The following is a 15,248-nucleotide window of genomic DNA, read 5'->3' as shown; positions in this document are numbered from 1 at the left end:
AAATGTAGTGAGGTATAGTTTAATATTGCAGTTGGCATAGGAAATAAAGTGCTAAGTAAATCTTTATAGAAATTTGACGGTTTGCCATTTCCAATAGACATTAAACATTTGTGTGATGGCCCCTCATTTCCGTTGATTCCCTCCATTTCAAAGCCCAACACAAGAAATGTATAGTTCAAACTTCCAACAAAAAACACTGCAAACATCGTCCCCTTCCTTAGTGTAACACAGTAAAATATAGACCTGAGCTAGGTTATATAAAGAATCTTAGTGGATGCTGAATACAAATCTTAAAATAAAAAATAATAATGATAGATTTTCACACTATCAAGTATGCAACTTTCTTAGCATTCTAGATTTAAATATTATTATGCCCCCCTTCGAAGAAGAGGGGGTATGTATGTTGTTTTGCTCATGTCCGTCCACCACCAGATGGTTGAATTATAACTCAAGAACGCTTAGCCTAGAATCATGAAACTTCATAGGTACATTGATCATGACTCGCAGATGACCCCTATTGATTTTTAGGTCACTAGGTCAAAGGTCAGGTCACCGTGACCTGAAATAGTAACATGGTTTCCGGATGATAACTGAAGAACGCTTATGCCTAGGATCATGAAACTTCATAGGTACATTGATCATGACTCGCAGATGACCCCTATTGATTTCAGGTCACTAGGTCAAAGGTCAAGGTCACGGTTACCCGAAATAGTAACATGGTTTCCGGATGATAACTGAAGAACTCTTATGCCTAGGGTCATGAAACCTAATAGGTAGATTGATCATGACTCGCAGATGACCCCTATTGATTTTCAGGTCACTAGGTCAAAGGTCAAGGTCACGGTGACCCGAAATAGTAAAATGGTTTCCTGATGATAACTCAAGAACGCTCATGGCTAGGATCATGAAACTTCATAGGTACATTGATCATGACTCGCAGATGACCCCAATTGATTTTCAGGTCACTAGGTCAAAGGTCAAGGTCACAGTGACAAAAAACATATTCACACTATGGCTGTCACTACAACGGAGAGCCCATATGGGGGCATGCATGTTTACAAACAGCCCTTGTTTGAAATTATATTAATTTGTAACATTTTTTTCCACAAAATACTATGCAAAAAAAAACAACCTTAAAAGCAACAACAAATTGTTGTTACGGTTATTAACCCTAAGGATTTATGTCAAAATGCTTTCATTCTTACATATCCTATGAAATATATAATCACAAGAGGAGGGGAGATTTATAGAGGAGGGCTTGTAACAAATTCTTTATCTCATGCAATATTGAAAAACAGAGTTAGGACTTTCGTGCTGACTGCACAGGCTAATCTGGGAAGACATTTGCATTGATATTATGCACATGCATTAACCCAGTTTTCCCAGACGCGGCTTATGTAAGCTAGTTATTCTCCTCGAACGTTTTAGGGGAGCATATAGTTGCAAGTTTTTCCTTCCGTCCGTCACACTTTTCTTTCAGCTTCTCATAGCGCTTTCATTATTTTACCGATCTCTTACATATTGGCATGGACCGTCTACCTTTTGATGAGGTTTGAGGTCACTGGGGTCAAGGTCACCGAGGCTAATAATGGATTTTATCAGGTCACACTTTGGTTACAGTTCCTCATAGGAACATAAGGGGAGCATCCATCGTTTTCAACAATACTTGTTTTTGTTTTTATGCATTCGAGCTAGAATAAAAAGTATTGATTTAATCTTAATACAAATTTTCATCAAAAAAACTATTTCAGAACTCTGCATGTTGAAGCCTAGTTTCCCAGATACTCAGAGGCTCCTATAAGCAAAGGCTCTCAATGCAGTTGATCCCGAATAATTATGTTTTAAAAACAACTTTATAACCAATTATCATAAAAACTATTTCCATACTCTGCAGGTTTCATCCCAGTTTTCCCAGAAACTCATATAAGCTAAGGCTTTTAATGCATTCAATTCCAAATAATAATTAATAACAAATTATCATAAAAACTATTTTCGAACTCAGGTTTAAGCCCAGTTTTCCCAGAATTAAAGAGGACTTATAAGCTATGGCTTAGGATGCAATTGAATAATGATGCTGGAATAAATAGGTTACAACCAAAATTAATAATAAAATTATCACAACTATCCTGACGCTGCAGGTCTGCCTGGTGGAGGCCGAGAACAAGCGACTGAAGCAGGACGTGGAAAAGATGCGTCGGCGAGTGGCGCGCTGGGAGGAGCTCGAAAAGGAGAACATCACCGTTGAGACATTGCGCAGTCTGAAGGGACGTGCAGACCGCCTGGACGCAGTTGAGAAGGAGAACGCCGAATTGAGTGAAAAGATAAAAAAGTGAGTGAGACTTGTTTTGGGCTTATATTCTTCTGTCTTTTTTTGGCAGAATTACCTGCATGATGTAAAGTGTAATTAATGTACATTTTGTGCCAAGATCTCACAGCCGAAGATTAGGTTAAGAAGCACTTGCTTAGAATTAGGTTTAAGAGATCACACTAAAATATGATTTAGCCTAACTATGAGAAAACATGGTTTGATAAATGTGTGTAAAGTGTCATTCCAGATGAGCCTTTGCAGTTGGCACAGGCTAATCAGGGACAACACTTTCTGCTTAAAGTGGATTTTTCCTAAGAAGAGACTTCCTTCAAAGGAAAAATACCCTAAAAGTGGAAAGTGTCGCCCCTGTTTATCTGTGCGGACTTCACAGGCTAATCTGGGACCACACTTTAAGCTCATGTATTAAGCCCATTTTTCAAAGAATGAGACTCCAATGATTTCATATTTTGTTGTCCACAGAATGCAGGAGAAGTTAACGGCCAACACACGAGGTCAGAGGGGATCAGGCAGCTGGGAAGGTATGCTTTCATATTCAATCAGTCCTGGTAAAACTGGGCTTAATGCAAGAGTTATGTGTCGTCCCACTTAGGCCTGTGCAATCTGCAAAGACTAATCAGGGATTATACTTTCAGCCAAACTGGATTTCAAGAGGTTTCCTTTAGACATAAAAATTCACTTATGCGGAAATTGTCTTCCTTTATGGCCTGTGCAGGCTGACCGGAGAAGACACTTTAATGCAACTGCATTAAGCCCTGTTGTCCCAAAACTAGGCTAATATTGAATCCATTCTCTGGCATACACATTTGAGACACATTGTTGTATAGTGACATAATAGCATGCATTTCATTAAAGGAACTGTCAACCACAAATGACGAAAAAAGAAAAGTTCTAAAATACCGTATTTCATTACAATTATTATTGATTAAATATCACAACTGGTACACAGGTGGAAGTAACATACCCAGGATAGTATTTTTTTATTTTTTTAAGGAGCCCAATATATGCATTATTTGACACGCCTCTTTGTTTAAAAGGAATCGGACGCGAGCTATCGATTAAGGGGCAAAAACTGAGAAATATTGTTTAAAGTCTGTCGAAGATTTATTCGGGTTGACATACGGACTGGCAATATTGCTTGGTTATCGACCGACTGTGAGTTAACAGCAGGACAGATTTTTTTTCAAGTTAACTTTTTATGCCCACCTTCGAAGAAGAGGGGGTATATTGCTTTGCTCATGTCGGTCTGTCGGTCGGTCCGTCCACCAGGTGGTTGTCAGACGATAACTCAAGAAAGCTTGGGCCTAGGATCATGAAACTTCATAGGTACATTGATCATGACTCGCAAAGACCCCTATTGATTTTGAGGTCACTAGGTCAAGGTCACGGTGACCAGAAATAGTAAAATGGTTTAGAATGATAACTCAAGAACGCATACGCCTAGGATCATGAAACTTAATGGGTAGATTGATCATGACTTGCAGATGACCCCTATTGATTTTGAGGTCACTAGGTCCAAGGTCACGGTGACCCGAAATAGTAAAATGGTTTCCGGATGATAACTCAAGAACGCATACGCCTAGGATCATGAAACTTCATGGGTAGATTGATCATGACTCGCAGATGACCCCTTAATTTTGAGGTCACTAGGTCAAAGGTCAAGGTCCCGGTGACCTGAAATAGTAAAATGGTTTCGGATGATTACTCAAGAACGCATACGCCTAGGATCATGAAACTTGATAGGTAGATTGATCATGACTTGCAGATGACTCCTATTGATTTTGAGGTCACAAGGTCAAAAGTCAAGGTCATGGTGACTCGAAATAGTAAAATGATTTTCGGATGATAACTCAAAAACGCTTTTGCCTAGGAACATGACACTTCATAGGTACATTGATCGTGACCCGCAGATGACCCCTATTGATTTTCAGGTCACTAGTTTTTTTTAAACCTCTTATAAATTACCACAGCCCACATTATAATTTTTTTTTTTTAAACAACTTATAAATTACCACACCCCACATTATACCCCCCCTCTCACTCCCCCCACCCCCCCTACCCCCCCCCCCCAATTTTTATGCCCCCCTTCGAAGAAGAGGGGGGTATATTGTTTTGCTCATGTCGGTCGGTCTGTCGGTCCGTCCACCAGGTGGTTGTCAGACGATAACTCAAGAACGCATACGCCTAGGATCATGAAACTTCATGGGTAGATTGATCATGACTTGCAGATGACCCCTATTGATTTTGAGGTCACTAGGTCAAAGGTCAAGGTCACGGTGACCCGAAATAGTAAAATGGTTTCCGGATGATAACTCAAGAACGCATACGCCTAGGATCATGAAACTTCATGGGTAGATTGATCATGACTCGCAGATGACCCCTTGATTTTGAGGTCACTAGGTCAAAGGTCAAGGTCCCGGTGACCTGAAATAGTAAAATGGTTTTCGGATGATTACTGAAGAACGCATACGCCTAGGATCATGAAACTTGATAGGTAGATTGATCATGACTTGCAGATGACTCCTATTGATTTTGAGGTCACAAGGTCAAAGGTCAAGGTCACGGTGACTCGAAATAGTAAAATGGTTTTCGGATGATTACTCAAGAACGCTTTTGCCTAGGATCATGACACTTCATAGGTACATTGATCGTGACCCGCAGATGACCCCTTTTGATTTTCAGGTCACTAGTTTTTTGAAACCTCTTATAAATTACCACAGCCCACATTATAATTTTTTTTTTAAACAACTTATAAATTACCACACACCCACATTATACCCCCCTCTCACTCCCCCCACCCCCCTACCCGCCCCCGCCCCCCCCCCCCAATTTTTATGCCCCCCTTCGAAGAAGAGGGGGTATATTGTTTTGCCCATGTCGGTCCGTCCACCAGGTGGTTGTCAGACGATAACTCAAGAACGCATACGCCTAGGATCATGAAACTTGATGGGTAGATTGATCATGACTCGCAGATGACCCCTATTGATTTTGAGGTCACTAGGTCAAAGGTCAAGGTCACGGTGACCCGAAATAGTAAATGGTTTCCGGATGATAACTGAAGAACGCATACGCCTAGGATCATGAAACTTCATGGGTAGATTGATCATGACTCGCAGATGACCCCTATTGATTTTGAGGTCACTAGGTCAAAGGTCAAGGTCACGGTGACCTGAAATAGTAAAATGGTTTTCGGATGATTACTCAAGAACGCATACGCCTAGGATCATGAAACTTGATAGGTAGATTGATCATGACTTGCAGATGACTCCTATTGATTTTGAGGTCACAAGGTCAAAGGTCAAGGTCACGGTGACTCGAAATAGTAAAATGATTTTCGGATGATAACTCAAAACGCTTTTGCCTAGGAACATGACACTTCATAGGTACATTGATCGTGACCCGCAGATGACCCCTATTGATTTCAGGTCACTAGTTTTTTTTAACCTCTTATAAATTACCACACCCCACATTATAATTTTTTTTTTTAAACAACTTATAAATTACCACACCCCACATTATACCCCCCCTCTCACTCCCCCCACCCCCCCCCCCAATTTTTATGCCCCCCTTCGAAGAAGAGGGGGTATATTGTTTTGCTCATGTCAGTCTGCCGGTCGGTCTGTCGGTCCGTCCACCAGGTGGTTGTCAGACGATAACTCAAGAACGCATACGCCTAGGATCATGAAACTTCATGGGTAGATTGATCATGACTCGCAGATGACCCCTATTGATTTTGAGGTCACTAGGTCAAAGGTCAAGGTCACGGTGACCCGAAATAGTAAAATGGTTTTCGGATGATAACTCAAAAACGCTTAGGCCTCGGATCATGACACTTCATAGGTACATTGATCGTGACTCGCAGATGACCCCTATTGATTTTCAGGTCACTAGGTCAAAGGTCAAGGTCACAGTGACAAAAATCGTATTCACACAATGGCTGCCACTACAATGGACAGCCCATATGGGGGGGCATGCATGTTTTACAAACAGCCCTTGTTTTGAAAGATTGTCCAATTGCCCATAGGAGGATCAAGGCATGCTTTGAATTAAAGCTACTTTTGACATTTTTGCGACCTGCAAAGACAGGTCTATGATAAATTCTAGTTAATGACCTTGTTATGATTCCAATATCAGCGGTTGGGGATTTTTTTTCATGGCTCTTTGTCAATTTTTTCTCATTACACATGATTTTATATATTTATTTGAATATATTGGGCTCCTAAAAAAAAAAAAAATACTATCCAGGGTACGTTACTTCCACCTGTGGACTGGTATATTACAATACTTGAAAAAAGTTCATATTTTCAGTATATTCGGTAATAAAATTTTGTGATGTGAAATAGAAAGTACATCGCGAAAATAGGTGACATAACGATATACACACTATAAATAACGCAAGTAGATTGTTCATTTTATGTATAAATATATACAATTCACTATTCATGTACAATTTGCATTCCTGGGTTTACCACGTGACGAATATGATCAATCTACTGACGTTATTTATAGTTAACTGGTAGTTACCTGGTACAAAGACCTATAGATAACACAGATTGGAAACTCTCGTCTTCGCGATAGCGATATGCGATAATATCTAACGCCGGACGCGGGTCACGTGACATCGATTTTGGAGATGCCGGTGTACCTGTAGATTCTTCCCTGTTCCAGCTACTTGCGGCCATTTTGTTTTAAAGCAATCAATTATTGGCAAAGTCGGTCGCCGCAAACAAACATTGAATATTTTTTGTGTAAATAATAAGTTTTTATTTTCTTTGTTGATAATGCTTCAGGTTTTGGTAGTTATTATTCTTATGTATTATTAATTTATCGGAATTTGAAAGAGAACAATGGATTTGTTCATTTTCGATAATTTTTGAAAAATCGAAAGGCCCAAACGATTTTTTTCAAAAACTTCTTCATTTCTCATCACAGATTGATTAAGTAAGATGGTTATGCTAGGTGAGATGTTAATCTAGGTATGATTTATAAAAGAAGACAAAAATAAGGCATTTTAAAGGATTTTGCCTTTGTACAATTTTATACTGTTATTTCATTCAATCATTTTCACACCTGTCGCCAAAGTGGTTTGTTTCTTTTTTTTAAACTTTTCTACTTCTCATCCCAAATCGTTGAAGTATGATTTTTATGCTAGAAGAGATGTTAATCTAAGTATAAATTACAAAAACGTAGAAGAAAATGTTCAATCTAAGTATTTGGCCTTATACAATGTTGGTACAATTTTAAGCTCTTTTCCTCTTTTGTACACGATTGCTGTCAAACGTGTTTTTGTTCTTTTTGATAAACTTTTTTATTTTTCATCCTAAATAGATAAAGTAAGATTTTTATGCTTGGTGATATGTTTATCTAGGTTTTAATTAAACAAACTGGAGGAAAATGTTCATTTTAAAGGATTTTGGCCTTGTACAGAGTTGGTACAATTTTTAGCTCTTATACCCTATTGTACACACCTGTCGTCAAACGTACTTTGGCTCATTGTGAAAACCTTTGTCATTTTTCATACAAACATAACATCTCCTTCAGTTTGCTAATTGATCCGACAATTTACACGCGCGTGAAATGTTTTTTTGTTGTTTTTTTTCCCGAAATCCTTGTCCATGACACTTAGAGCTTTTATTTATTACCAATGGGAAAATAACTTGGTTACAAACAAAACTTTGATAACCTATAACTCATGAATAAGATCTAAATAAAAAATAGAGAATTAAAAAAATTGAAAAAATCCACAGAATCAATATTGAAATAAGACTAACTGAAACTGTTTTGGATCTAACGATCATAGCATTTATTATACTGCAATGTTGTTTTTATCAGAGACCTAGATCTATGTGTCCACATATTTCTATCCGTTTTGAAATAATATTATTTTATAAGGTTTTAAATGTTTGGATTAAAAATGAATACAAGAAAATTTTATCAGCAAAAGCCTTTCAAATAAATTATTCAACGGCATTCTCGCCGCGATTTGGAAATTCTTATAGCGCTATTACACCTAACGATCGCTGCATTATAAATTCATATTTAAGGTTAATAGAATCGAGATTTTGTAAAAGCATAATTACTCAGGTTTCTATGAAACTTTATTTTATAAAAATTGGATCATTATTGACCAAGCTACAGCCGCCTTTCTATAGCGAACTAACATTTTCGCATAACTTTGCTCGATAATCGTAGCCGTTGCTACTGAACACGTCTCTATCTTATCGCAATCGTGATACATCGGCTGTCTTCGAAATCCTCCGATTGATTGATCGAGTAAATCGTCTGCTGATCCAAAGTGTTCTTATCAGTTTCTCGACCACGTGACCCCGCCTCGAGATAGCCCGATAAGGCGCGAAGTTTCCAATCTGTGTATTCTATAGGTCTTTGCCTGGTAGACATACCCAGTAAATTTTATTACCAAATATACTGAAAATATGAAAACTTAACAACTTGTTTCAAGTAATGTAATATACCAGTCGTGATATTTTAATCAATATAAACTAATAATTGTAAAAAATACGGTATTTTACATCTTTTCTTCGTCGTCGAGGTTGACAGTCCCATTAACATATGCTGTAGTGTATATTTAAGTGTGGTTAAAATATTGTGAAAAATCTAAATATTAATTAACAAGTAGGTAGTTAGTTAAAATAATACTGTTGTACGGTCTCGAGGATTATCTACATGATGAGATATTCTTTTTACACTGCATCATTTTTAGCTCGGCTCTTTTCGGAGAAAACACGAGGTATTGTCATTGCCAGCTCGTCTGCTTCGTGCTAAAACCTTAAAATAATATGCGCATTTTTATGCCCCCAATAGGGTGGCATATAGCAGTTGAACTGTCCATCAGTCAGTGTGTCTGTCCGCCCATCCGGAAAAAAACTTAAACATTGACCATAACTTTTTAAATATTTTTGAAGATAGCACCTTGATATTTGGCATGCATGTGTATCTCATGGAGCTGCACATTTTGAGTGGTAAAATTTCAAGGTGAACATCGTCTTTCAAGGTCTCGGGTCGAAAAAAACGAAGTCAAGGAAAGTAATAAGTTTTAAGTGGACATAGTTATCTGACCTGCTCACGTATATTTTTGTTAAATAAATCAAAGCGGCGCAGAAGGCGGCATTGTGTTTCTGACAAACACATTGTGGTAAAAGGTCAAGGTCATCCTTTACGGTCTACGGTAAAAAATACAGATTTAAGGGAAGTAATAAGCTTTAAAAAGGGAGAAAATTATTCAATATTGAACATAGCCACTTCATATATTTGGCATGCATGTTTATCTCATGGAGCTGCACATTTTAAGTGGTGAATCTACAGTCACGGTAGTGGCTTTTAATTATTTGCTACTAAAAATAGACATTTGTTTACAGACAATTATTATCAAGGGAAGTAATTTATATAATTATAAATCTCATATTGTATATTTCCTTACCAAGAATTGAAGTTCTATTCACAGTTATTGTACAGATTTTTTATTTTGATTATTTATAACCCAAATGATTGATTTGTCAAAGTTTTTTTTTAAATGATATAATTATAATTTCTTTGATGTTCATTACATACCTGTGGACTAATGTCCATAGATACATGATCAACTCTGGCTATGAATTTTATGAAAAAGAAAAAAAAACACTCTTGCTATGATCTCTTTTAAACCACAGGCTTTGGTTGTCAGTGATGTCTGACATGGTCATAACTGACTGTGAGACCCCCCCCCCCCCTCCCCCTACTAGGGAAGTAATAACCTTTAAAGGGAGATGATTTCTATACCTGCCAAATGATAAATAGAAATTTTATTCCAATGCGGCGCAGTAGGGGGCATTGTGTTTTTTGACAAACACATCTCTTGATCACTGTTGCATTGAGCTGAAAAGAATTAACAAGTCAAAATAGTTAGTTAAAATGTGGTAACTGACCAATTATCTGCAACTCATCTTGCTACCAGTTGTTTATAAAAAATATATATTATATTCGATATTTTACATGACAGTACAGTCCTCTTAGCCGAGTGAAACTGTCTTTTTATTAGGATCGAAGTTAGTGTTTGTGTGTCGTGTGAACAAAGCTGTACTTAAACTGAAATTAGATTCACATCGTATATGCATGATCAGTTGTCAAACCAAAGTACGGTTGATATTCAAATGCAGTATTTTTCTCTTTCTGTGATATTGTTTTATTATATTGATGCTGCATTAACAAATATAAGTTTATATGAAGTGAAAACACCAAAAATAAACAACAGTTGCGATAGACACCTATAAACATAGCATAATACTGTTAGATGAGCATATCACTTTAACATATGCTCTAAAATCAAAGAGCTTCCACCTACAACTTTGAAACTTCATATGTAGCTGCACCTTGATGAGTTCTACACGCCACACCCATTTTTGGGTCACTAGGTCAAATTCCAAGGTCAATGTGACCTCTAAAAAGAATAATTAATACTGCACTCGCAGCCGAGTGTTGGCATCCCGCTTTGCGGTGCTCTTGTTTATATTAAAAATTAATAATTAAAAGCACTATTCAAAAAGGTTTTCTGTATCGTTTTATGTTAAAATTAATGTATTAATCAATGTTACACACCTGCATGTAACTTTCATTTATTTTATTTAGACTTTACTAAATCACATATCTGTTAACAGTTAAAACTGTCTAGTTAAATGCATTTTCCAATTATGAGTTCTGATTGTATGTGAACAATTCACATGCTCTAATAGTCTAGAACATGATCTTTGTGTGTGTTCCTGCGCAGACAAGTTTCGGCGCGGAATGGACTGTTCCATGTTGGAGGTCAGCACACTGAGCGCCAGTCCCAGCAAGTCTGCACGCAGTCCTAGCAAGCCTGTAAACGGCCCCAGGTACCACGTGCCAGACCTGAATCCTGGGCCCAAGAAGACACCTGACGACGTGGATGGCTGCAAGCCCTCATGAAGGAAGAAAACGGGTTTAAATGCATGTGTTTAAAGTGTTGTCCCAGATAAGCTATAAGGGTTATTCTTTCTGCCTAGACTTGATGGCTGAAAAACCCTTGTGGGAACGCTCACACTTTGCTAGAAATACATTATGACTTCAAGTGCTTGAAATGAAGTAGCATTGAGCTGTTGATTTGGTTCTAAAATGTGTTTTAAAATGTTTGCTACATTTGTTATTTCCAAGAGATGTTTATAATTATCTAAAACCAAAAATGGCTTTGCGTTTGAATGTGTTCAAAATGACCCCAAAAAATGTGATAATATTTAGTAAAATTTGTAGCTTTTTATGTCCCCCACTATAGTACTGTTGGTCTGTTGGTTGGTTGGTTGGTTTGAGCCAACTTTAACATATGCAATAACTTTTGCAATATTGAAGATAGGAACTTGATATTTGGCATGCATATGTATCTCACGGAGCTGCACATTTTGAGTGGTGAAAGGTCAAGGTCATCCTTCAAGGTCAAAGGTCAAATTTATGGGTCAAATCGCTCATTTAATGTACACTTTTGCAGTATTTCAATATTTAAGATAGCAACTTGATATTTGGCATGCATGTGTATCTCATGGAGCTGCACAATTTGAGTGGTGAAAGGTCAAGGTCATCCTTCAAGGTCAGAGGTCAAATATATGTGGCCCAAATCACTAATTTTATGAATACTTTTGCAATATTGAAGATAGCAACTTGATATTTGCCATGCATGTGTATCTCATGGAGCTGCACATTTTTAGTGGTGAAAGGTCAAGGTCATCCTTCAAGGTCAAATATATGGGTCAAAATTGCTCATGTAATGTCACTCCTGCAATATTGAAGCTAGCAATTTTATATTTGAAATGCATGTGTATCTCATGGAGCTGCACATTTTGAGTGGTGAAGGGTCAAGGTCATCCTACAAGGTCAAACATCATATAGGGGGACATTGTGTTTCACAAACACATCTTGTTGTTTTCATTCTTGGGGAAATAATTGTTTTTCATTTGTTACATTATGGTTGATTTCTTAATCAATAAATTTCTATGTTTTTATCTATGTCCAACAAGCCAAAAGTGTTTAAGCAGGATTCCAGGAGAAGAAGGGCATTCCATTTTTTGCCACACACATTAAAATGAATTCCAACCTGTTTTGTGCATTTTCCATTTGTACAGATAGACCTGATGTGTTTTTGTAAAGGCTATTGTCAAATTTATTAAGTATCACAGAGTATAACTTGATATCAACATCAACTTACTTTTACCTAACACAATGTTATATGAAGTATTTGCTGAATTAATGTGGAAACAGCACAATTAAGTTCTGTAACTTACAATTAAAAAGGTTACCTATTTAACCCTTTCAGTGCGGGAACCGAATTTTGAAGGCCTTTGCAAACAGTTTGGATCCTGATGAGACGCCACGTTCTGTGGCGTCTCATCTGGATCCAAACTGTTTGCTATTCTGAAAGTATTCTTTGAAAAAAATCAAAGAAAATGCTAATTTTAGAAATTCAGCAGACGACATTTTAGCAGACGACAAATTTCCCAGCATGCAAAGGGTTAACAATAATCATTAAGGAGGTCCGCACATTCCCGCCTTTCAGGCCTATATAGTTTTGTATATAGTAAGGCTTCATTACTAAATGTTTAGATTGTTTCATATGACTGATATAAATGTTTGTAAATACACAAGTAACTATAATATATTCAATTTATATTTTGATGCTCGTATATACACGACCTTTGTAAATATGTTTGGTTTGTACAGACTTGATTCGCACATAACAAGAATTGTTTCTGTACAAAAAAATTCGGGGAAGCATATAGTTCGCAGTTTGTCCTTACTTCCTTCTTTCCTTAATTCACACTTTTGTTACACTATCTCATAGCGCCTTCAATAATACTTCCTTGTTTACTTCTTTCCTTCCTTCACATTTTTGTTACACTTTCTCATCGCGCCTTCAATAATAATAGATTTTCTCCAAGGGAGCATCCATCATTTTCAACGATACTTGTTATGTTTACCGCACCTAGTGAGAGAAACACTTGAGAGAAACACTGGGCGTAGAATCAAATGTCAATACCTGTAACTGAATCAGAGTACCGGTAATATTTTTCCGTTTGTATTGTATATTAGATGATTTTGAGTGTACTGTAGGCATGCAGTTGAGAGACATTGGAAATTGTGTGGCATTTTGTCTGTCAATGATATTCTTGTGTGAATAGTGTCAACAGTCTGCACCTAGCTACGTATATTAAAATACTGCATGCAAGTAATAATCTTTTGTTATTGTTTGGAAAACGCACCAGAAAAGTAGAAATTCTGAGTACAAAACAACAGACCTGAAGATAAAACAAAAAATATACATGTATTATCGTTTTTACTCAGGTGTTGAAGTCTTTGTAGGTATTGCTATTACAGTGTTACACAACGGTAATACATAAAGATAGATATAATAAGGATGTCACCCTTTATGTACCAGTCCCCTTATGTACCACCCCTTTATGTACCACTATCTGACCCTATATGTACCATATATATAATATATAGAGATAAGTAATATATGGTTTAATATGAAGGTGTGTTAATAATTAAATGTATTTTGTGACATATTATTTATGAATTTATACTTACAAGTAAATTCGTAGAATTGATATCCCCCGCAACATATGCTTTGTTTGAGGATGGGCGCAAATCGGACGGATGAACAAACTGACAGATTTTTTCAAGATACAAAGGGCCATAACTCTGGTTTTAACAGATGGTGTACAATGCCATTTGGCGTGAATCATCCTCTTATGCATATATATACTCATACGAAGTTTCAATGAAATACGCCAAAGCAATTCCAAGATATGGCTCCAGACAAAAAAGTGACGGAAGGACGGACAGCTGTACGGACAGCCGGACAACACCAAAACAATATCCCTCCGCCTCTGGCGGGGGATATATACTTATACCAAGTTTCAATGAAATCCGCCAAAGCACTTCCAAGATATGGCTCCGGACACAAAAGTGCCTATAGTAAAAAGCATTTTTAACCAGGTTTTCTGAAGGAAATTAACCAGGTTTTCCGAAGGAAAACACTGGTTATTAGATTGGCTGGCGGGCTGGCGGAACAAGCTTGTCCGGGCCATAACTATGTCGTTCATTGTCAGATTTTAAAATCATTTGGCACATTTGTTCACCATCATTGGACGGTGTGTCGCGCGAAATAATTACATCGATATCTCCAAGGTCAAGGTCACACTTTGAGTTCAAAGGTCAAAAATGGCCATAAATGAGCTTGTCCTGGCCATAACTATGTCATTCATTGTGAGATTTTAAAATCATTTGGCACATTTGTTCACCATCATGGGACGGTGTGTCGCACGAAAGAATCACGTCAATATCTCCAATGTCAAGGTCGCCACGACTAAAAATAGATTTTTTTTTTAAACAAACTTACAAAGGGGGTAAATTTTGTTTGTTCATTTCAAAAGTTCAGTTTGAGTTTTCTCCCTTTATCAGTTTTTTTTTCACAATGAAAACCTGGTTTTGTGACAATTTTGTCCCTTGTTTCAAAATAGAAAGGGCCATAACTCTGTTTTTAACAGATGGTGTACAATGCCATTTGGCGTGCATCATCCTCTTATGCATATATATATATATACTCATACCAAGACAACGCCAAAACAATATCCCTCCGCCTCTGGCTAGGATAATATGCTATATGCCGGTTAAGTCGTGGGTAATTTTAATAAAGATGTTGCATCTCAAATATTTTATAAATATATGACCATGAATCATAATGAAAATAATTATTAACCTTTCGTCTTTAAGATGTGTTGCTTTTTTTCAAATGTTTATCGTCTTTAAACATCAAAATAATCGACTGTGTTGATAGTGTCAAACTACCATCATGAAAACAAGCTTCCGGTTGATTCGTGGGTTCTGATTGGCTGCCAGAATTTCAAGATTTGCATACTAT

General features: G+C 37.2%; 1 protein-coding gene across 1 annotated transcript; it reads left to right on the top strand.

Annotated features, from left to right (window-relative positions):
- Positions 1-1,526: 1,526 nt before the first annotated feature.
- On the top strand, positions 1,527-14,707 carry LOC127861739 (uncharacterized). Its single transcript, XM_052400421.1, has 4 exons — positions 1,527-1,550; positions 2,139-2,329; positions 2,789-2,847; positions 11,088-14,707. Exons 1-4 carry the CDS (start codon positions 1,527-1,529, stop codon positions 11,264-11,266), a joined length of 453 nt encoding a protein of 150 aa, XP_052256381.1. The 3' UTR covers positions 11,267-14,707.
- The last annotated feature ends 541 nt before the right edge of the window (positions 14,708-15,248 follow it).

The sequence above is a fragment of the Dreissena polymorpha genome, chromosome 16, assembly GCF_020536995.1.
Source record: "Dreissena polymorpha isolate Duluth1 chromosome 16, UMN_Dpol_1.0, whole genome shotgun sequence".
NCBI classification, from domain to species: domain Eukaryota; kingdom Metazoa; phylum Mollusca; class Bivalvia; order Myida; family Dreissenidae; genus Dreissena; species Dreissena polymorpha.
This window is presented reverse-complemented; position numbering and strand designations above follow the sequence as displayed.